Source organism: Girardinichthys multiradiatus, chromosome 5 (assembly GCF_021462225.1).
Source record: "Girardinichthys multiradiatus isolate DD_20200921_A chromosome 5, DD_fGirMul_XY1, whole genome shotgun sequence".
NCBI classification, from domain to species: domain Eukaryota; kingdom Metazoa; phylum Chordata; class Actinopteri; order Cyprinodontiformes; family Goodeidae; genus Girardinichthys; species Girardinichthys multiradiatus.
This window is the reverse complement of record NC_061798.1, coordinates 6630210-6653777: the sequence shown is the minus strand read 5'-3', so window position 1 is coordinate 6653777 and position 23568 is coordinate 6630210. Positions and strand designations below refer to the sequence as shown.

General features: G+C 38.4%; 1 protein-coding gene across 1 annotated transcript in view; it reads right to left on the bottom strand.

Moving 5' to 3' along the window:
- The window catches only part of tpcn3 (two pore segment channel 3), a 37428-nt gene that overhangs the window by 7928 nt on the left and 5932 nt on the right, over positions 1 to 23568 (bottom strand). The window contains exons 4-14 of the mRNA XM_047366586.1: positions 19306 to 19434; positions 16519 to 16635; positions 15913 to 16031; positions 12892 to 12993; positions 10787 to 10913; positions 9183 to 9387; positions 7213 to 7357; positions 6903 to 7088; positions 3809 to 3873; positions 1451 to 1538; positions 836 to 905 (exon numbers count right to left, since the gene is read on the bottom strand). Coding sequence (XP_047222542.1) covers positions 836 to 905; positions 1451 to 1538; positions 3809 to 3873; positions 6903 to 7088; positions 7213 to 7357; positions 9183 to 9387; positions 10787 to 10913; positions 12892 to 12993; positions 15913 to 16031; positions 16519 to 16635; positions 19306 to 19434 — 1353 coding nt within the window. The remainder of the gene's footprint in view (positions 1 to 835; positions 906 to 1450; positions 1539 to 3808; positions 3874 to 6902; positions 7089 to 7212; positions 7358 to 9182; positions 9388 to 10786; positions 10914 to 12891; positions 12994 to 15912; positions 16032 to 16518; positions 16636 to 19305; positions 19435 to 23568) is intronic.

Genomic DNA, 23568 nt, shown 5'->3' with positions numbered 1-23568 from the left:
AACAACGTTTAGCCCTGGAGCGGCTTCCTAGTTGATCTCATTCCTTTAAATGCTGCTGAGAGGTATGGTTGGGTCTTATAGATTTGCGTAACGCGCTATAGGCCTTTACAGAGACGGCTGGATTCAAGATGCGGTTGGGTGCTTTATTGTAATAAGACATGCGGATATCACAGTAATGGTACAGAGTCTGGATTTAGCGGCAGGAATACTGAAGGGATGGATATTGGATTGTAAAAGTAAACCAGAATAAAGTAATAGCGGTCGACAAAAATTACAGCTACCCAACAACCTCTTTCCTGCCCCACCAGGGTAAAAGTGCACCTTTCAGTGCTTATCCACACCTGCACACACGCAACGCGCCAATGCCTATACAACAACATGGGTTGCAGCAGACACACACACACTCTGCTCACATCACCAAGTTACATGTCGTCTACAAGCCCAATGTTACAACATTTGTGGCTCATCAGCCAAAGCATGAGTTCAGCCTGAAATGTCTTCACAAATATAACATTGATTACTTTAAAATAGATCATGCTTCCTATTATGAACAGGTAGAACTTTGGTGAACAAAGTGCCTTTATGGTATAAACTTTATACTAGTCATTTAGATTAGATTAAATATTTGCAGAACTAATGTTATTCTATCATCTCATGCAGAAACACTTAAAGTATGAAGTTCCAAACAAAAGAAACAGATTTTATTGTTTTGCTTAATATACCTTTAAATGACTCGTAGTATGGCTGCAGTTATAGTTAATTGAAATGGATCTTATTTGGAGATTTTCATCCAGACATTGACCAACTTTAGCGAGTTCAACTACAGGCTACTTACAAGAATGAGCTGTCCAAATGTGAGAATTGCAGGTCCAATTCTGATCAGTGTATTGATGATTGCACGAAACCTAAGAGTATAAATTTCTAGGTTAGCCGAGCAACATTAATGGAGCACAGATCAACACAAATGATAAGGTTACAACACAAAGTGAGGTGCTCCATTGTTGGAAAAATAGCCATACAAACCATAGTGACATAACTTCCTTCATCAAATAATGTGGGGCTATTTACACCTTTTATTGCAGTTAGATGCAAAAACGTTAACGTACTTGAGATGCACTGATAAGGCTTTCGGTTTTTCTTTGAGGTCTGACATATAAACTACTCTGTGTAAGCTTTATTTAAATGTCACAGTCAGATTTCACTTTGACCATAAGGAACCAATGTGCTTCAAGTTTCTTGAAAAGAGCTAGTAGTTTTGAATCCAACAGAAAAGGGAATATAAGATTATCCTCATTTATGCATCACAGCAAACTTTCTGCTAACTTTTACTGAATATGAGTGATTTTGATCATTGGCTGACTGATTGCTGAACGACTGGTACGTACACATAAATGATGCACAACCAGAAAAAGACTTATGAATGACTTATGAAAGAACGTGCAAACAAAACCTTTCTATGCGGTCCACCACCCGGATCAATCTGAGGACTCGCAGGATGAAGACAATGTCCAGAACCTGCCGGCTGGTATATCCGCCCGCTGCATCAGAACACAATATATTGTGTTTAAAGTTTTGTGCCGTAAATACATGAGACCATGAAAGAAGTTTGCTCTTTATTGAAATATACATGTATATCCTGTGAAAACAGAACCATTACTTTAAAAACAACAGAAGGAAGTGGCTTCACAATGAATCTAAAAATGTTATGTCTCTTATCTGCTCCTACTGGGAGAGGACCTCTCTTCCACATCTGAGGCAAGACATTACCTCAGCTACTTGGTGGAGGAGCCCAAAGTCACCGGTTCCTGGGACAAAGGCTCCCTCAGTGGGTGAGGTTCGTAATTGTCATAATTTGCCTGCATATTGTGATAGCCGCTGGTTGAAAAGCCTTTGAATTCAAAACCTTCAGTATCCTGTAGATTGACCCAAACAGGTAAGACATTTAACACTGAAATAATTATTAGTTGTCCCTGGTTTCCATGTGGTCCCCAGATAATTTAATTATTGAAAAAAATGTGAATATAATTAGTGATATTTGCCAAAAACTGGTCTTGTTCCGCATACACGTCTCAGCAGCAGTCTAAGCAGAGACACCCAGACGTCCCTCCTCCAGATCCTCCGGGGAAGCCCAGGGTGTTCCCAGGCCAGCCAAGAGACACAGTCCCTCAAGCGAATCCTGGGCCGTCCCCTGGGCCTCCTCCCGGTGGGACGTGCCTGGATCACCTCCCGAGGAAGGCGTCCAGGAGGCATCCGGTATAGATGCCCGAGCCACCTCAACTGACTCCTCTCGATGTGGAGGAGCAGCGGCTCTACTCCGAGCTCCTCCCGGATGGCCGAGCTCCTCACCCTATCTTTAGGGAGCGCCTGGTAATATCTGTGGAGGAAGGTTAGCCCCTTGTATCCGGGATCTCGTTCTTTCGGTTATGACCCAAAGTTCATGCCAATAGGTGGGGGTGGGAAAGTAAACCGACAGGTAAATCAGGAGTTTTTACTTTCAACTGATCTCTCTCCTCACCACAACAGACCGGTACAGTGTCCTCATTATTGCGGCACCCGCATCGATCTATCTGTTGATCTCCCGCTCCATTCTCACCTCACTCGTGAACAAGATCCCAAGATACTTGAACTCCTCCACTTGATGAATGAGCTCCCCTCCAACCTGGAGAGGGCAAGCCACCCATTTCTGGTCGAGAAAAATGGAACACCCTTCTTCTCATCCCCGTTGGACTTGTTCCTGGGTGCATCAAGTTAAAGCTGTTCTGATTCAGTGAGGCTGAAAAATTAAATCCCTCTTCATCTTTCTAACAGACTTCTGAAGGTTTTGGATCAAAACTTGATTACTATTTAGAAGATTTGATGACTTCATCCTCTTCATCATGATACTACTACCACCACCACGCTAAACTCGGGGCATAGTAATCTTTCCATGATGCAGTGTTGTTTACAGGCTAGAAACATGTTTTCGAATAGTGGTCACAACTTTTTCTTTTTTTTTTTTTGGAGAAAAGGCTTTTAACCTAAACCCTACTTGTTAGTCTGGATTTAAAGAGAAAACAGCAGATATTTGTGACATGTACAACTACCAGTTTCTGCAGCTTCTTCATGATCACTATTGGTCTCCTGGCAAAATGTCCATTTTTAGGGTTGTCACTATTCTTTCATAATTTGTCTTATCACTAATGGCTGTTTTCATTGTGCCATGGTAGATACTGTTTATAATGCTGCAGATTGTTTTGCATCCTTCTCCTGACTGATTCGTTTGGAAAATCCTTTTGAGCAGTTATAACCTCTCTGCAAACTATGGCTTTAGCTAAAGGACGCAAATGTCAAGAAAATCCTCCAGGGACTGCAGAACTTTATTTCGGGTTAGTCGATTCAATCAAGAAAACTCTGGGTTGAAACTGGATAAAAAGGTGCCAAATACTTGCCTGCATGTGTGCAGACTTGTGCAACCAGGTTAGTACAGCTTTATATTTTTTCCTGCCAACAGATTAGTTTGCTTTTCATTAGAACAGTATGGCATAAATGGCACTATAATGCAAAGCGGCTACTATGACTATTTTTGTTTTCTAAATTGACTTATGCATTTCTTTTTTTTCAATTTTCTGAAGAAATGTAATTTGTGATGCTGTCCAAGATTTATTGGATTGTTCTTTTTTTTTTTAAACCACCAACAGTTCACAAATAAAGGAAATGCACAGCAAGTGAAACAATTAATTGCGTCATCATAAAAAAACATCAGTTTTCCTTATTTTTGGAACATTAAATATAACTGTTTAATATAGAAGGGGAAAAAAAAGCAGCTCACATGACTTTAGGGCGGAGTTGATAATAGTGGCGATAAGAGCAGCGAAGACAACAATGGTGTCAAACCTGGAGACAAAAAGCACTGTTTTCAGTTGGCAGCCTGTCACTCAGACATTAATATGCTGAGCTACAGAAACATGAGAATGCATTAAGAGAACTGGGTAGAGAACATCCCTGCAAGACATCACATGTCCAACAGAATTTATTTTCCAACCATATTTTTCCCAATAGAGATTCTAAAATGTAAGAAAACAATGATGGGTTTCTATTTTTTGTGTATAACTATTGAACATATAAGCCCCCCATCCAGTTCTTATAATACATCTCTAAAGCATCCTAACTTCCCGCTGCAAACATCTGTGGTGAGAGTCACGCAACTGCATTGCTCATCTGCAGGTGCAGGCAACCGTACAAAATAACATGAAATTTAAGAAAAAGACTTGGAACAGCTGGAGCTAGAAAGGTGTAAAGGTTCTTCAACTCCTGAGGTAGTTTATTAAACGTACAGGTGGTACAAACATCTACACTTCTGATGAACAATCACAATTTGTTATTGCGACTATCATGAGAAAAAAAGCCCAGTCTGTTGTATTTCTTGCGTACTGGAAAGTGAACTTTCCTATAGCATCACTGTAAGCCAAAACAAAGTACAATACAATCATTTTGATGTGTCACCAAACAGTCGAAATATGACTCATAACAAGTAAGATGGCAGGATATACAAACTGAATACTGAGGCATTCATCTAGACAGAACATACACATTTTGACCCTGGCCATGATTATTTTTATATTTTTATTGCTTTGGGCTTTTGTTTTTAGGTAATAGAGTGTTTCTTCCTCCACAGAAGATATGTGGTTGTCTCTCTACAGTTCCCTTGTAGCTGGTTGCCTCTGTTGGTCTGAACTGAGGAGTTGGCAGCAGCTGATTGGTTCCTGCCTAACATCTGGCTGTTTAAAATGGACCAGCGGTCCAGCAGCACATTGTTCTCTTGGTTTTAAACTTTTGTATTCAGTAGTGATTTTCTAAGAGTTATTTTCAACTGCAGGTGAATTGTTCAATAAATTCTATGCCCAGTCTGGGGACAGAGAGGAGCCTCCATCTCCTCCTACACCCAAACTGGCCCTACAGGTCGTGGAACGCATTAATTATACAAGGAGAAAGTTGCGACCCAGTCCCAAATTCTATGCCAGGAATGACGGTCTCCCAAACAGAGAGTTTGATTTATTTACAGAAGCAAAAAAATAAAATCTACCAGTAAGAGGTAATGCTCACCTGGTGAACCAAAGGCCAAAACAACAAACAAATGAAAACATCTTCCCTAATTAGGTACTACTGGCTCTGGTCCACTTTATATCCCATTTCATACCTACCTACTTCCATTTCATATCCATTTGCTTAAACCACTGTATATTGGTTTAGGTTTCTTTGAATTCTAATAAATGTATTAAATTAACAGTCAAAGAAATGATCTAACCTTATGCAGAAATAATTTTACTTGTTTATTATTTTATGAAAACATTGCATTACACCATATTTAATTTGGTTTCTTACATCCATCTGTGTTAGTTGAGAAACACAAAAAGATCTTCTCTGAAAAAGAGGGAATTCTAAAATCCAACATAAACCAGAAAAACAACCAAAGTGCTCCAGTGCAGTAATAGTATAGCAGGCTGCTTGCACTGAGCTGAACAAACATACACAGAGAGAAATCTGAAAGAAAAAACCAAGTAACACAACTAATTTTTTCATGACGTTTTTACTTTCAGACTCTGACCATAAACTAAGCCACATAACTCAGAAGCTGCTCGGCTCCTAAATGTTTCCATATGAACACAGCTGCTGCTTCAAGCATCAAAGAGCTGCTCCAAGCGTTTCTAAATGTACAATAGCAAGAAGCAGCCGATAAGAGCGGAGATGTGTCACATACCTGGTACTTATAATCTGGGATGTGGATAAGCTGTATGAAATGGAGGTGACACAGCTAAGTGATAATGCAATTGTAATCAAAATTTGATGACTTGCTTTGTTTAACCAAACTCAAAATCAGCATGTTTATTGACAACGCTTTCCTCTAAAGTGCTTACTCTGTCTTGCTCTTTTACCAAAAAGAACCCAGATAAACAGAACATTGTTCTGGTTCTTCCTCACCCAAACACAGACCCTCCACCAAGCTTCGCCACATTTAGCCTGGTGGGTTTTACATAAACTGGCTAAAAACAGACAAATAGAAGTTAAAGCAGTCACATACCTCAGCTTCACATCTCACCTTGACGGGGGTAAAAATCAACATAAGTGACAATCTTTGTACACAAGGGAAATATGTGGATTGTATTAGTTATTGAACCAGCACAAAACAGACTTATTTGGTCAAGTAAATACCGGTAAATAAAATCTAACAAGTAAAAATCTGAATTATTTTGCTCATAGCTAGTCACAGGTATAACCGCTCAAATTTTCCCATTAACCCAGTCCTACAGTTTAAATGATCTCTGAAACAGATATCCGGGAAAGTGGGGAAAAACTAGAATTCTCTATGGCCACCAGAAAACAGGATAAGGTAGCGCTGCTCCTCCCCCACCTGTTGCTGAAGGAAAGCTGCTACACTTTTCCTTCACTTAAGAAAGACAAATTTGGCTGTTTGGAAAACTTTCTGGTAAAAAAAATTAAAACACAGAGAGTGATACTGTGGAAACTAAACTGAGTTTAGTTTGAGTTGAGTTTAGTTGAGCTTATCCAAGTTGCTAAATTTACCATGAATTTATTCTAGATTTCTGCTTACATCTACATGAACATAATAAATAAATATTATAATAGTAATTATCAGAATGGTTTTAGCAGCAGTGGGAATAATAGATTTTTTTCTTGTGAAGAAAAGCATTCACATCATGAGCATTTTATTTGGAATTTTTCCTTTAAATATATCATTATATCATAGGACCGTGGTGCTTTTACCTTTAACTACATAGAAATCAGTGTGGACAACAAGAATACCTTTTTGTTGTTTGGGCTGTAAACAATCATAAAAAGCAGTGGGACAGAACAAAGTATGGGACATTTAGCGTGGATGCCGCACATTGCAAGCTCATTCTCACCAGTTCCAGAAGCTGTGTTTGGAGAAGAAGGCCCTGGGCTCAAACACGTAGAGCTTTAACAGGATCTCCAGAACGTAGATTGCCAGAAAAAACCACTCCGAGTTGGAGATCAGTGGATTCTCCTCATCCAGACCAATAAACACAGCATTCACCAGGATGATCAGGTCAAAAGCGATAACAAAGCCCCTAAAGTTAAAAGAACAAACATAATGTCTAAAACCACAACATCAAATTGCCTTCACCGCTTCTTTGTGTATTAATTCACATCAGACGCTTTATTGTGCAATAACTGATTGTTCAGAGCGCTCACCGGTGTTGGACCACTCTGCAGAGCAAGCGGCTGGGCCCCGACTGGTAAAGGTTGGGGATTAAACTCTCAAGGGGGTGTGGCCTCGACTTGAGCGTGATCACCTCGATATTCAGGAGGTCAGCCAGCTGGACAAAAGCAACTTTGCCTAAACGTTAACCAGCCCGAAAACACCAAAAAGAAATCAATCTATGGTTGAATTGGAACAATAAAAATTCCATCTGTGGCATTTATGTATTAGCATTTAACTAGTGTCCAACAAAACAGTAGTAGTATTCATCTACATGGTCCTGAGGAGAGCAGTTTAGAACTTCAGACATTTTGTTAAGACCCAAGGAATCTGTGCAGGAGTTCAGGAAATGTTAGGACAAAAGGTTTGAGGAAGAGCAGTACAACACCCAAGAGCAAAAAGAAGAGACCCTACTCTTAAGTTGACAATATGGATGCACCAATAAGAAAATTTACTTATAGTACCGATGTGTTAAAAATTGACTAACATCAGCAGGTGTTAATGCAGGTATAGCGTGCATCCCTGGTTGAGAAAAGAAGACCTTGGTAATAGTTAAATCTTCCCATAAAAGTGGGGCTCAGTGCCTTTTTAGACGTGGGCTTTTCCCTCCTGAGTCACACCCACTACAATTAATTAATTTTAAAAATCATACATGGCTTTAACGTGTCAGACTGTGCAAACAAAATATCATAAAATCTTAATGATAACCCGAGTCTCGACCCTGACTGCAAAACTCACCTTAGACAGATTTTAACGAGACATCAGTCCAACAATGAATAGACAGCAAGTTAACGATATGTGCTTATTATAAGTCCAACACTGAACAAAGAAAGAGGAGGATGAGGGAAAGGGGGCAGGAGTAAAGGAGCTTAGATGTCTGTTGAAGCATACTGCTTGATATTTATCGTAGGTCGTCTCTGGTTGGGCCAGATGAACTGGCAGTTTGTGCTTCTGTCACACTGAGGGACCACGGACGGCCGTTTCAAGTTCACAACCAGAAATTTTCTCAAACATTTAAAAAACATAAGACAGCCCATAATCGCACATTGCAACACAGCTAATTCAAAATTAGACTGTGCAACTGCTTTCCTTAAACACTAGAAAAAACAGACAACTTCTTAAAAGAATTTTGACTTTTAATCAGCTTAGGTTAGATTCTTAACGTTCATTCAAACAGACATTTCTCCTGAAGAACCCTCGGTGTGAGTAACAATAAATACTCATTGAGTCTATTAGTGACTAACTCTAATATTTATTCCGTTTTAATTGCTAAAATTGTTCAACCCTGAATAGGTTATCATGTTTTTAAATATACAAAATCTTCATTACATCCTACATGATGCAATAGAAACCCCTGATAAGAAAGAGTTTGTTTTTCTGTTCGATTTATTAATGGATCAGAGAAAGGTTTTTAATGCGAATGATAAATTTACATAAATATAGTTTAACATTGTTCATCAACAGAAACAATGAAGTTTAATAGGTCACATGTAAAATCTTAGAACGGATACAGACCATCTTTTCACATCAACTGGCCAATTTTGTTGACTTTATTGTATTAGAATAAAACAAATATGTCCATCTGAAACTGTTCATACAGTTTGGATGAACAATATGCAGATAAGTGTAAACAGAACTGAATGAGCAAGCAGTTTGACTTCCTTTATGTAGAAGAAAGGTGTGATGAAAGTGAATCAGCAAAGCCTCTTCTCTGAGGACAAGTCTGAACTGCATCATGACTGGCATCATTTCTGAGATGTTAATAAGCTTCTTTCAGTTAAATGTAAAACATATTGGTCAGGCCTAAACAGTACAGGTCTTGTCTGTTTGAAATTGGGTTTATTTCTGAGATAGGAATTTTATTTTTATAGTTGTCTTTTTAAGGCTTGCAAAGGTTTTGTATTTAGGTATCAAGACATGCACTGCAGCCCATTCCCTCTTTGTGTGGTGATGTTTGACCCACCAATGAAGCCTTGGTTGTCGTCATCACAGACTCTCCACAGAAGCTCTTTGTGGGCATTACTGATGTCGGGTCTGACCTGACGGACCAGCTTGTTCCAGTTTTCATAGCTCACCACAGGCTGCCCTCCTTCTTTCTGCTCCTGCAGGACGCCAAAGGCCCGCGCCATTTTGTGCCGCTTGGCCCTCACCAGCTGCTGTATCTCCTCCTGTTTTAAAGCAACAAAGGATGAGTTCTGCTATCAGATAATCAGCACAGAAAACATTTATTTAAAATAACCTACTATTTACTGTCAAATGGTGAAAATTTATTGACTTGGAGACTAAAATCCATTCAAACTGAACACAGGTGTGCTGAACAAAAGCAACCTTTCCAGCTACAAACAAAAACAAACAATGGATTTTTTAAAATGAGTTGTAGAAGAAGGCTTTTTAAGTTAAAAGATTGGAGATTACAGTGCCTGTGTAGTTTTAAATTGCCATGTTTTGTTGATGTGAAAATCTATCATATTCAATTTCAGACCTTTTCCACATGTGACATTTATCCTGAACATTATAACTGAAAGAACAAACTTTCGCAGCTCCCATCGAACACTTTCTGATTTAATTCAGCAACTTCTTCTTTAGTAGAAGTCCAGCAGAAGCTGAATTGTTCACAATACACATGGAAAAATGTTTTAAATGATGATCTTTGTCCATTTTAATAGAGGTCTGTACGCTTATGTGAGTCACATTTGTTTCAATTTAGCTTTTTTATAGTTTTTCTACACTATTTTTATCATTAGTTTACAATTTGAATATTACATTAGGGTAATAAAGCAAACAAGACAAGACATTATACAAGTGTATCAACTGGGTTGCTGTTTGTAAAGTTACACAGTCAAAAAATGACAGCAATATTTTCTCATAAGAGAAAATAAAATGGGGGTTCATATTTTCACCATTTAATTAATACATTTCTTAATGTCACACTTCCAAACTAAATATTTAATTAGCAAGTTAAATTTTTAATTTACAAACTAAATATTTAGCTCCAAGTGAAATATTTAGTTTGTAAACTAAATATTTAATTAACAAGCTAAATATTTAGTTCACAAACTAAATATTTAGCTCCAAGTGAAATATTTAGTTTGTAAACTAAATATTTAATTAACAAGCTAAATATTTAGTTCACAAACTAAATATTTAGCTCTAAGTGAAATATTTAGTTTGTAAACTAAATATTTAATTAACAAGCTAAATATTTAGTTTGCAAACTAAATATTTAGCTCCAGGTTAAATATTTAATTAGCAAGCTAAATATTTAGGTTGTACACTAAATATTTGGCTTGCTAAATAAATATTTAGTTTATTGTTAAATATTTAGCTTGCTAACTAAATACTTAGTTTGAAGCTAAACATTTAGTATGTAAAGTAAAAATTTTACTTGCTAATTAAATATTTAGTTTGGAACTGTGACATTTAGAAATGTATGGTGAAAATATGACTTTGAATAATTTACCCACGTTTTTTCTGTCTTATAACAGGGTAAATAACTCAAAATATTGCTGTCAATTTTTGACGTTGCAACTTTACAAATGGCACCCCATATCAGTAAATCGGGGGTACCTTAAGGTATTTTTTGTAGTTGTTGAACACAACAGCCAGAAACACAGACATGAAGATGTATGTGTTGATGAGGATGTACAAGATGAAGAATATGGCAAAAACAGAGCTTTTGTTGTATGCAGGCATCCTGAAAACAAGAAGCAGACAGTATTTCATGTTAACAACTTGAGTTACCAGATAAACAGCTGCAAAGATGCCAAGTCACATGTCAGTTCCTTCTTTCTGTGCGTCTCAGAAGGCAGAAACCTTTCACATAGTTTTCGGGCCACAATTATCTAAATTGCCACATATCTACAATCGACACACTCACATGCAATAATGAAAAGCATAAACAGGTCTGATTATAGTTTATATTAATAAGGTATTATTAGCTTGCTTTTTTATTGTAATTTATCATATGATTCTATTGGAGAAAAATTACTTTAAGGGGATGGTCAAATGTCCATTCACAAAAAAAGCATTGTATGTATTAAAATATTTCAACAATTCAAGTGAAGCTGAGAATTGAGTATTTTTATTTGTTAAATTTGTGGAGTAGATGCTGGTCATTTGGCCTCGTTTCTCTTTAGTACCATTGGTACCGAGACTTATTCAGATATGAAACTGTACCGTCTACTCCAGGATATTTTGAACCAACCCTATGTCAGTTCCATAGAACACTGGAAGGATATGTGAGGACAAAACTGTGGAGGTTGCTCAGAGTTGGTTTTTATCAGGGGTCATAATCTATCATATATCATAAACTTCAAGTGGCTTAAATGGGGATTAGAGCTAAAAATTGATAGCAATAGTGTGCTTTACATAATTGCAAGACATTACACATCTGAATTAAATGTATATTGCCTCAAATATATAATTTAATTAAATCACATGAGAGATTTAAGCATTCTTATGATCATTTATACCACTAATTAATAAAGAATAATTAAATGGTAATGTATTGGTATGAAAGCAGGTGAAGGGACCACCCGTTGGTACCCCAACAACCTCATAAACTGACCTAGAGTTGGCATGAAGTAGAACAATTCCTGCCCTTTCCTCACCTGCTGCTGCCCACTGCCGGTCAGCTGGTTGAAAAACAAAAAAAGGCTCCTTCAGTTTTTAACACTTCAGCAGTTTGGAAGTGTTTCTGGACGCAAGAAACACAGACAGTCTGTGGAAACTAAAAGTCCACTGTTTATCAATCTAATAAAGGTAATGAGCAGCATGTCTCTAAAGCAGGCAACTGGAGACTCGCTACCAGCATACAGCATGAAAAGCAGCAAACATGAGCTTGCTGCCCTCTCAGAGTTACTGTGTAAAGTGCAGAATGGCAGAAAGTATAATGTTCTGTACTGTAGGCACATTTATTAAAAAATGCTCCTGAATACAGAGTGTTTAGCTTTTTGTTGAGGTCGATGAATCAAAATCTCACAGAGAATGCAATTCAATAACATTATTAGATTTGTAACTAAGCAACAATAGGGTTGATTTTTTGTTTTGTTTTTCTGTCCAAAATAAAAGCACATAGATCATGTATGTATGTTATATTGTTCTTTAACATTTTCCATACATGCTGTGATACCATGTGACCGTGGTGTTTTTGCATGACAATCTCATACAGGTCAATGCAAGTTAATAGCTGAGTAAAACTGATATTTTGGGCTAAGAAAGACAACCTACTTTTCCAAAGAAAACCTAATATGAACATGAATGAAGTATAAGAAGTAACTGTACACTATTCATAGATGTACATACAACATAGCTGAGTACAGATTTGTCTGACTTTTACAATCTCCAGCTGACCAGCTATTCTTTTCAACATTTTACCATAATTTCCTTTTCACTCCAGAAGTGAACACAACAACATGGTCTGTAGTTTGTGTTTAGTCTGTGGAAATAACCTTGGATTTTAAGATTAAAGGCTTTACACAAAAAACATTTTTTCTACAAACTAAAATCACATGGAGCTCAAGTGTATTAGTTCTCAGAGCTATCCGAGTATGATAGACTTGACTTATAAGTTTTAATAACTTAGACTATTTTCCGAATAGTTCTTTGGAAGACACAAGTTAAAGCTAAAGAGAACATGAAGTAGGTTTTAGACATGTGCGTGGTTTCCTTACATGACGTCAGGGCTGTTGGCTGTGGTGACAAGGACATACAGCTCAAACACTATCTCCAGGTAGTTGGTGAAGTAGGGAGATCCTTCTATGGTCTTCAGGTCTCTGCAGATAAAAACAACAATAAATGTCCTTTATGGATACCAATCAGATTTAAGAAAACGCTCCCCAAAGTATCAAAGTAAATTCAGCAGCCTATCCAGTCAGGGAGGGACCAAAAACGAAGCGTTGACAATGTGTCCCTGCATGTAAAAAAAACATGCTGAACTGGATAATTCTACACTGAACAGAGTCTTTAAAATACAATCTGAGATTAATGGAATCTTTGTTCTATCCCTGAAAACACAAAAAGAGAGCATTGGAAGGCCTTTGTAGGCCTTAAGAGCACTTTAGAATTGATCGATTATTCTTCAGTGAGGAAAGATTCGTTAAAACAGTTTATGATCGGTAAAACCTTCGCTCTGAGAAATATTGCTAAAGAAATAGTGAGAAATACTGCTAAAACGTCTCATTCTCATGAACCTAATATTGTTCCTCATCCTGTTTTTTGAGCTGGATATGGGTTTGGGCCATATGGATCAAAAGGTTTAACACAATACTTATTTATTGCGATAACAATAAAATAGTTTATAAAAACATAGTTAAAAATCTATTGCACTGTTTTTTGACAGTAGATTGTGTGATGATGACTGCACATAGGTCATAAACACACAAAGTCATAGCCCAGGGAAAAAAGATGGTGATTATTGAACACTTTAATAAACCAATAGGCCAATTTTATCACTAAAAAGCAAACAACACCTGCATTTATCTCGTCTTTAAAAATACTGATATTTATTGGTGCTCTATTGGAATCTTGGAAACAATAATGATAAAATTACAACAATACTTTTAGTTTTTGAGACATGAAAGCATCATAATGTTCATCAAAACTCTTAGAGCAAAAAACAAAATGACACAATTAAAGTAAACCAGTATAACTGCATATCCCTAGCTGGATGTATTAATACAGCTCCAGTGAAATGCACATGACCTTGCTCAGTTCAATAACATAAATCGAACCATTCTGATTTACTTCAATGAAACTAATGATGACTAAGCACAAAGTGTTTGTTACAATATTAGTCCGAAAACAAAACTTAACATCTACTGCACCTACAGGTCCTTCTCAAAATATTAGCATATTGTGATAAAGTTCATTATTTTCCATAATGTCATGATGAAAATTTAACATTCATATATTTTAGATTCATTGCACACTAACTGAAATATTTCAGGTCTTTTATTGTCTTAATACGAATGATTTTGGCATACAGCTCATGAAAACCCAAAATTCCTATCTCACAAAATTAGCATATCATTAAAAGGGTCTCTAAACGAGCTATGAACCTAATCATCTGAATCAACGAGTTAACTCTAAACACCTGCAAAAGATTCCTGAGGCCTTTAAAACTCCCAGCCTGGTTCATCACTCAAAACCCCAATCATGGGTAAGACTGCCGACCTGACTGCTGTCCAGAAGGCCACTATTGACACCCTCAAGCAAGAGGGTAAGACACAGAAAGACATTTCTGAACGAATAGGCTGTTCCCAGAGTGCTGTATCAAGGCACCTCAGTGGGAAGTCTGTGGGAAGGAAAAAGTGTGGCAGAAAACGCTGCACAACGAGAAGAGGTGACCGGACCCTGAGGAAGATTGTGGAGAAGGGCCGATTCCAGACCTTGGGGGACCTGCGGAAGCAGTGGACTGAGTCTGGAGTAGAAACATCCAGAGCCACCGTGCACAGGCGTGTGCAGGAAATGGGCTACAGGTGCCGCATTCCCCAGGTCAAGCCACTTTTGAACCAGAAACAGCAGCAGAAGCGCCTGACCTGGGCTACAGAGAAGCAGCACTGGACTGTTGCTCAGTGGTCCAAAGTACTTTTTTCGGATGAAAGCAAATTCTGCTTGTCATTCGAAAATCAAGGTGCCAGAGTCTGGAGGAAGACTGGGGAGAAGGAAATGCCAAAATGCCAGAAGTCCAGTGTCAAGTACCCACAGTCAGTGATGGTCTGGGGTGCCGTGTCAGCTGCTGGTGTTGGTCCACTGTGTTTTATCAAGGGCAGGGTCAATGCAGCTAGCTATCAGGAGATTTTGGAGCATTTCATGCTTCCATCTGCTGAAAAGCTTTATGGAGATGAAGATTTCATTTTTCAGCATGACCTGGCACCTGCTCACAGTGCCAAAACCACTGGTAAATGGTTTACTGACCATGGTATCACTGTGCTCAATTGGCCTGCCAACTCTCCTGACCTGAACCCCATAGAGAATCTGTGGGATATTGTGAAGAGAACGTTGAGAGACTCAAGACCCAACACTCTGGATGAGCTAAAGGCCGCTATCGAAGCATCCTGGGCCTCCATAAGACCTCAGCAGTGCCACAGGCTGATTGCCTCCATGCCACGCCGCATTGAAGCAGTCATTTCTGCAAAAGGATTCCCGACCAAGTATTGAGTGCATAACTGTACATGATTATTTGATGGTTGACATTTATTGTATTAAAAACACTTTTCTTTTATTGGTTGGATGAAATATGCTAATTTTGTGAGATAGGAATTTTGGGTTTTCATGAGCTGTATGCCACAATCATCCGTATTAAGACAATAAAAGACCTGAAATATTTCAGTTAGTGTGCAATGAATCTAAAATATATGAATGTTAAATTTTCATCATTACATTATGGAAAATAATGAACTTTATCACAATATGCTAATATTTTGAGAATGACCTGTAGACCTAAACCTGATTCATGCATTTAGTGGATATTGTTCCTGCAGCTGTAAACTGAACAGCAATGAACAAAGATTTAGCCAGACCTCAACAAGTGACAAAGGACAGTTTTCTGTCCAACCAAAATCTGCTTATTGTAAATTATTAAACAAGAAAAAAGTAGAGATCACCCAAAGTAAAAAAAAATGTTTACTGACCTCAATGTGAAAGTATTTAAAAAAGAAACAATAAGAAACAATGAGAAAGAGCCATCATACCGTTTGCTCAGCAGCTTCAGGGCCATGAGGGAGAAGATGAGGACACTGAATATGAAGAGCACGAAGACGTAGGAGATCTCAGGAAGAGCATTCCGGATGCTCCTGAACGCTCTGCGGAGCTGAACACAAACAAACCAACGCACATAAACAAACAGCAGCACAGTTAATGCACGTCCTCTCTGGGGGTTGAAAACTATCCGCCCTCATCTACATGGACACAATCTAACGATGCGTTCAGGCACCATCAGCTTGTAAACTGAGTCATTTCAACATTTCGAAGGAGGAAGTTTCAACAGCAAATGTAAACTGAGCATAGTGCTGAGATGAGTTTATGATCAGCAGCAATATGACGTGTTTAATGTGATGCTTACACACCAAAATACTCATACCAATAATCCTCCAAAATGTGGAGTCAGTGTCATTCCACCATTTTTATTTTTGAAACTGGAAAAGCCATTTTGCGGATAATCATGGACCTGAACGAAGTCTGCCCATAAAAAAACAAGTTTGTACGCTTTCAAAAAACTATTTTGATCGAGTTGTTGAATCTTCTCCTAAAGCTGTGAAAAAAGCAGCGGCTGCAGACTTCTGTGTTCGGGGCCTTACCTGCCTTCCCTCTGTGACGTTGATCAGCAGTAGCGGCCGCAGCACTCGAGACCAGCGAACACTGTAACAGTTAGCAGCTTTCAGCCCTCCGTAGATGATCATGTCAATTAAAGTGAGCTGGATGATACAGAGAGGAACACATGCATTTACAGACACTATAGCAGTTATAGCTTAATGCAGTCGGAACAAAATTTCAAATTTCACTACAGGGAACAATAATTGGGAGGCAGAACAAACAGGCCCTGGTTTAGGAGAAACCTAGTTATTGCAGATGCATTCATCTCACCCAAGCTTCTTGGTCTAGTACTGATCCTTTGATATGGTAATAAATTTTGTGATTTGTTCAAATTAATCCAAATAAAAAGAGACCAGTTCTGTAACATTACCTAACATACTCACCTCAAGCTGGTTTTCTAGGCAACTCTGACACTTCAATTTAAGAATGTGTTTCTGGCAACATGCATAAAATATGCAAGTAGGAGTCACGGGTCAACGTTCTGGTCAGGACACAAACATTGTTTTTTGTGGCTGGAACGGAACACTTTTCATTTATTTATTTATTTTATTTTAAATCGTTCAACATATTAATGGAGAACAAAGTAATCTTTAGTTTTAGTTTCAACGCCTTTGTGTTGGAAATTGCATCACATCTATGTGATGACGTTTTTTAACCTCTGTAGTTCACCCTGACCTGCTGGATCCCAACTTCTGGATCACATCCTGACAGATGGAGACTTATTCTTGACTTATTAGAGATTTTTCAAATCTAGGAAAATGGTCCCAAACCCTGTGTCGCAGGTTCCACAGTCCTTCATGTTTTAGATGCGTCTCTGCTCCAGCACAGCTGATTCCCGAGCGTGTATTACCCCCTCAGTCACAGAAGCCTGTTAACCACCCATTTATTTAAGTCAAGTTTGTGGCAGCATAGAAAATGTGAAGGCCAGTGGGCCTCAAAGACCAGTATTGAGAACCATTATCTAGAGAGTTTTCTGGATGTGGGTTAATAATTTCCTTTTCTCATCTTTGAGTGACTTTGTTATCGTTTCGGGACATTTTGATCTTTTTTTGGTACAGAATTGTAAAGGCCCACTCTACTAGAAAAAAAAGCAACACCGTACTTCCATTCTCTCTGCATGCTTCAATGCTGGCACAACACAAGACTTAAAATTTTCCAGATGCTCCAAGAAATCACAAGAAATTTCAGCAAGGAAAACAACCTTGCACCAGTCTAATGCTGTCCATCCTCCTACTTCCTGCAGACTTCCAGTCTATCACTGATGCTCTTCTTGGGCAATAGAGATTTCTTTGCCATACTCCTTGTCACAAAGATATTGCCCATAAGACTTCATCTTACTATGTGTGCAGGTGCCAACACAAGCTCTGCACTGGTGGCAACAAGCTTCAGTAGAGAACAGTCCTGTTTAGGGCTGTACAACATATCAAAAATATGTTCAGAAATGTCCAAAGGACTGCTCAGAATGCATTATTTGTTTTTTTGTTTGTCTTTATATTCCAACCATCAGGAACTTAAGCTCAGCATGTCAGTCATATCTTCAGCCTGTCATATACAGAGTACAGTGCCTATGATGTTGAATGGCACAGAGTTGGAAACATTGTAATGATAGTTTAGAAAAGCAGGAATTAGAAAAAGGTGGATTTATTGCAGCTGATTTCATCGTTGCTTTATTTAACAATAAAATAATCATAGCACGCTGAAGTCTACAACTCAACCTCTTAACTGGAAATTCGTGATTGTCTGGAACTTCCTTATTTCTATTCAAGTAATTTCTATTTACATGATTTCATTTCATTTAAAGCCATGATGCATGCTTTTCTTTCAAGTTAACCACTGGTAACAAGTGGACAATAATTGCCTGTTCATCAATTGGCCAATCAGACTGACAGAGTGATTTAATCCGGACTAATGTGCTGATGAATTCACTACACTGAAATAAATTGCACTGATCACTATTTGTCAGAGCAAACTACATTGAAATAAAGTGTTTTGTCATAAAGTAAAATTTTTTAGGGTAATGAATCTTATAATTTATTAAATGGGCATCTGATCAATATGCACAATATTCTAACAACAACGTGACCCGTCGCCATAAAACCTGAAGGTGTAAAGTTTGCTGAACAACATCTGTGGCACTGCTGAAACTTAAAGCCATGGCTGGATTATTAAAAAAATATGCTTTAGTCTGGCTCTGTTTTCCATTCATTTCAAATTAAGGGCATGATGGAAACAGAAGCAAGATGTTTTAAACTGGTCCATCAAAGAGAGGAAGAATTACTATGTTAAGTTGTTCAACGGGGAGAACTTTAAATTGTTTCAGCTGATAGTGAGCCTCAGAGTCACCAGGAAACCTTTGTTGCTTTAAAGGCGCTGACTAGACAATATTTCTCGCAAATGGCAGTTTCACAACAGCCAGAACGTCTTCTCAGCACATTTAGGCATTCCAGTTCACAGACAGGAACTCCACTCAGCACAGTGTAACCATTTCACACACAAAAAACATGGAAGAGTCCAGAACACACGATTTACCCGGCATCACCAGGATACACCATTTCCAGACTCTTAAGAATCTGCCATTCACTCGCTTGCTCTGACCGTCTTTCTGACAAGTTTCAACTAAGGAAACCACACAATTTTGAAGAAACCTCTCTGAAGTTCAAAAACACAAGATCCAGACTTTAAGAAACACGTTTGGTTCTCATTTAATGTAACAAGGTTGATTTACTAAAATGGAGTGATTTAAAATGTCCTGGCGACAGATGATCTCCTACCAAGAGGACAACGATGATGCAGATGTTTTTGGGGTCCTTCCAGAACTTGTCCCGAGGAATCACCTTGGCGTAGTGGGCTAGTCGAACAGAGAAGACGAGCAGGCAGAGCAGCTCCACCAGCATGGTGGCCTGGAAGCAACACAGCACAACAGCAACCCGATAAAAACAACATTTCACATACAATTTCTTTGTTAGAGTATACAGTAGTCTGTTCACCTTCCATGCAGGTTAAATTGTGAATTTTTTTAAAGTATTCAGATGTCTAGAAGTTTTTCACAGATTTTCCCATTACAAACACAAACATCAGCAAATTTTATGATTTTTATGGGAGGACAACAACAACAAAAAGTAGTGCATTGTTGTGATGTTAAAGAGTGATGATGATAGTTAAAATTTTTCTTCTTTCTTCAAATCTTGGAGAACCACCTTTCTCTGTACTTATCTGAGGAATGTCACTTTCAGCTTTGCACATCTATAGGCTGACATTAAAGCCAATTCTTCTTTGGAAAACAGCTCAAGCTCAATCAGATGGGATGGATGGTGTCTACATAGAGCGTTTTTTCTCCACAGATTTTCATTTGGATTCAGGGATGGACTTTTCCAACCAATGAAAATGCTCTGATTTAAACAGTCCTGCTGGAAGGTGAACCTCCGAACAAGTCCTCAAGATTTTTCCATCAACTCTGAACATACTTCTCGTTTTTGCTGAAGAAAAGCATCAACACAGTCCGATGCCAGCACCACCATGTTTCTCTGTAGTGATGGTGTGTTCAGTGTGACATACATTGTTAGTTTTCACATCACAGCATTTCTGCTAAGAGGCCAAAAAGTTCAGCTTTGATCTCATCTGATCAGATCACCCTCTTCCACATTAGACCATGTTTGTCCCTGGCCTGCCTGCTGTGTTCCTTGGTCTTCATGATGCTGTTTGTTCACTAATGTTCTGTAAAAAACCTGAGGCCTTCAGAGAACAGCTGGATTTATACCAAGATTAAATTCCACACAGATGGAACTAATTTACTAACTAGGGGGGCTTCTGAATACAGTTGCTTGCTTGTGCTGTATTTTAGTAACTTTAACCAGTAGAAATTAAATACTACACTGAGGTAAAACAAAGACATCAATGCTATTAATCCCAGCCATCCAATCTGCTGACTGTAGGATAATGTAGAGCCCAGTCTCTGCTTCCTAACAAGCTGAAACTTTATTATTCTTTCCCCTTCAAAGTAAATGTTTAAATTAACACATACATCACCAGTTCCGAGTAAAACTATAAGAGTAACGGTGCTTTAGAATTGACCAATCTTTCTCATCGCTTTAAAAACTGTTGAAGAAACAGTGACTTGTCTTTCCTGTAAGTGCTGGAGGAACTGAGGGAGCCTTCAAAGATCTCTGTTTATAAGGTGTGGACTTTAGAGCTCATTAAGCTCTTTTTACAGAACTTTTTTTTTATGGAGTGTTTCTTTTTTTAGTTCATAACTCACAAGGAAGTCCCTCAGCGTGAGGAAACCTATCTGTAATGCAACTCTCCACTATCTGGTTTATCAACATCTGTCAAATGTTCATATGTCTCAGTTAAACACTGAAGCCTGAAGTTTCAACCTGATAGAAAGAAACATAACAAAACAGGTTTAAATTGTCTACCAGTCCTAACTGTCATAAAGCGCTTTAACATACCATAAGGCAACCAAAGTGCTGCATAGGTTAATAAAACAAAATACAAGACACACAATCATAATAAAAAAACAGTAAGCAATAACACAATAAAAACAATAAAATAAACAATAAAGGGCAAAAGGATAAGCCTACTGATCGTGCTCTCTGGAATTAAAAAGATAATTTTTTTTAAAGAGTTTTAAATTCATTAAGAGTTCTGTCAGACCTCAGAGATTAGGAGCTGCAGCTGAAAAGGCTGTCTCCTCTAATCACAAGTCAAGTTCTTGGAACCACCAAGAGCACTTGATCTTCAGATCTCAGAGTTCTGCCATGATAACAACTATGTAGGAGCTCAGAAAGATAAGGAGGTGACAGACCATTTAAACATTTAAAGACCAAGAGTAACATTTTATAAACAATTCTAAAAGAATTGTATGTGCCCATATTGTCTAGTCCCTGTTAATAGGTGGCCAGCTGAGTTTTGGACCAGCTGGAGATGGCAGAGGAGAGACTGGTCAATTACACTATGAAGGGAGTTGCAGTAATCCAGTCTAGAAAAGACAAAAGCATGAATGACCCTTTCAAGGGTATCATGAGAAAGATAACGCTTGACTTTGCTAATTAGCCTCGGATGATTAAAAACTAGACAACTGGACTGACCTGTTCTCTATACAATGGGCTCCACCAGATTTTCAGGGCAAAAACATCGGGATGTCATCAGCATAACAATGAAATTACACATTCTTTATATTTTTTTCAAAATGGTCCCCAGGGTAAGCAAGTAGAGAGAAAATCAATTAGGCCATAAAATGGGGCCTTGAGGTACCCCTTGGGGCCTCTGTGGAGAAAAACTGTCTAAGTTGGACAGAAAAACAAGCAGGACTCAAACCATTTGAGTGCTGTGACGTTCACACCAACAAACTGATCTAGTCGTAATAATAACAACAGGTCATAACCCACTGTGTCAAAGTGAGCAGTGAGATCAAGGAGAATTAAAGCTGCAAGCAGCATTGGGCAGTGCTCGCAGCTTAGCACCGGTCGGCCTGTGTCGCAAATGTTGGAGCCTGGGATTGCCGCCTCCGGGCCACCATTGAGCCCAAAACTCGACTCCACATGCCGCCACTAGGCGATACGATCGAGTGAAGGTTTGCTCTCAGTAGGTCATGCTGAGCTCTGCTCTGACGAGAAGCTTTGAAAATTTAGCCAAATCCAACAATTCCTGATTGAATCTGCACTCACTTTGTGATTGGTGGCAAAGGATTAACGAAGACTTCCTGTTGTGCTAGGACAATGTAATCTATAATTGTTATTCCTTATTATAGAAAGTTTGAAACTTCTGGAGACTGTGAAGGAAGGTTAATCAGCCAAGACAGCTGTTATTTGGTTGTCAGTGGACGAGGGTAAAGTGATGTCATCTATTGATTGTGCCAACTTTTTCAGCAATCCTTCATGATGTTGCACACAAAATTTGGTGTGGATCCAATGCGTTTCAAATTTCCTAGGTGGCGCTGTTGATCCAAATTCCAATGTAATTGAATGAGGTGTTTGAGGGTTGTCAAAGATCAACCATATTCATTTTGGAACACATCGGACAATGCGTGTGTAATTTAGAGGCAAACACATGCCAATGGCGAGATATCATAATTCTCAGCAATGATACGCACAGACTCCAGCCAACAGTAACTGTTCCCAGTGGGATTCAACATCACCTTGTTCAAGGGTATTCAAAACTGTGCTTGAAGGTTGTAAGAGTCAGCGTGGGAAAGAAGGCCATCCTCCAGTTAAACAGGTGACTTCCTGTTGTAGGTGGGTGGGGCTAAACTGATGTGAGCCAATGAGCATGTAAATATGATTAGTGTTGGTGTGAGATGACTTCCTGTTGGTTTTAGGACATACAGTACTGTGCAAAAGTCTTAGGCAAGTGTGGGAAAAAATGCTGTAAACAAAGAATGCTTTCAGAAATATAAATGAAGATTGTTTATTTTTAGCACTTTATGAGTGAGCGAACCCAAACATACAACCAAAGTCATTAAAGAACTATCTTCAGCATGAGAAGAACAAGACGTACTGGAAGTGACGGTATGGTCCCACAGAGCCCTGATCTAAACATCATGGAGTGTGTCGGGGATTACATGAAGAGACAGAAGGATGTGAGAAAGCCTACATCCACAGAAGATCTGTGGTTAGTTCTCCAAGATGTTTGAAACAACCTACCAGCCGAGTTCCTTTAAAAACTGTGGAAGAATTGATGCTGTTTTGAAGGCAAAGGGTGGTCACACCAAATATTGATTTGATTTAGATTTCTCTTTTTTTCATTCACTGCATTTTGTTGATTGATGAAAATAAATGATTAACACTTCAATTTTGAAAGCATTCTTTGTTTGCAGCATTTTGTTAACCTTTTGCACAATACTGTACCTTCCACTGACTTTTTTGCTTGGTTTGGAATGATCTACCAAATTTCAAATCCCTAAGTTAAACCCGTAGGCCACAGTTCAGTTTAGGGGGAGCTGTAAAGCTATTTTTATTTCAACTTTTTTAAAACCCTTAAAATACCTAATTTTACACCCGGACTGATGCCTGTGCAAAATTCGGTAAGTTTTCACA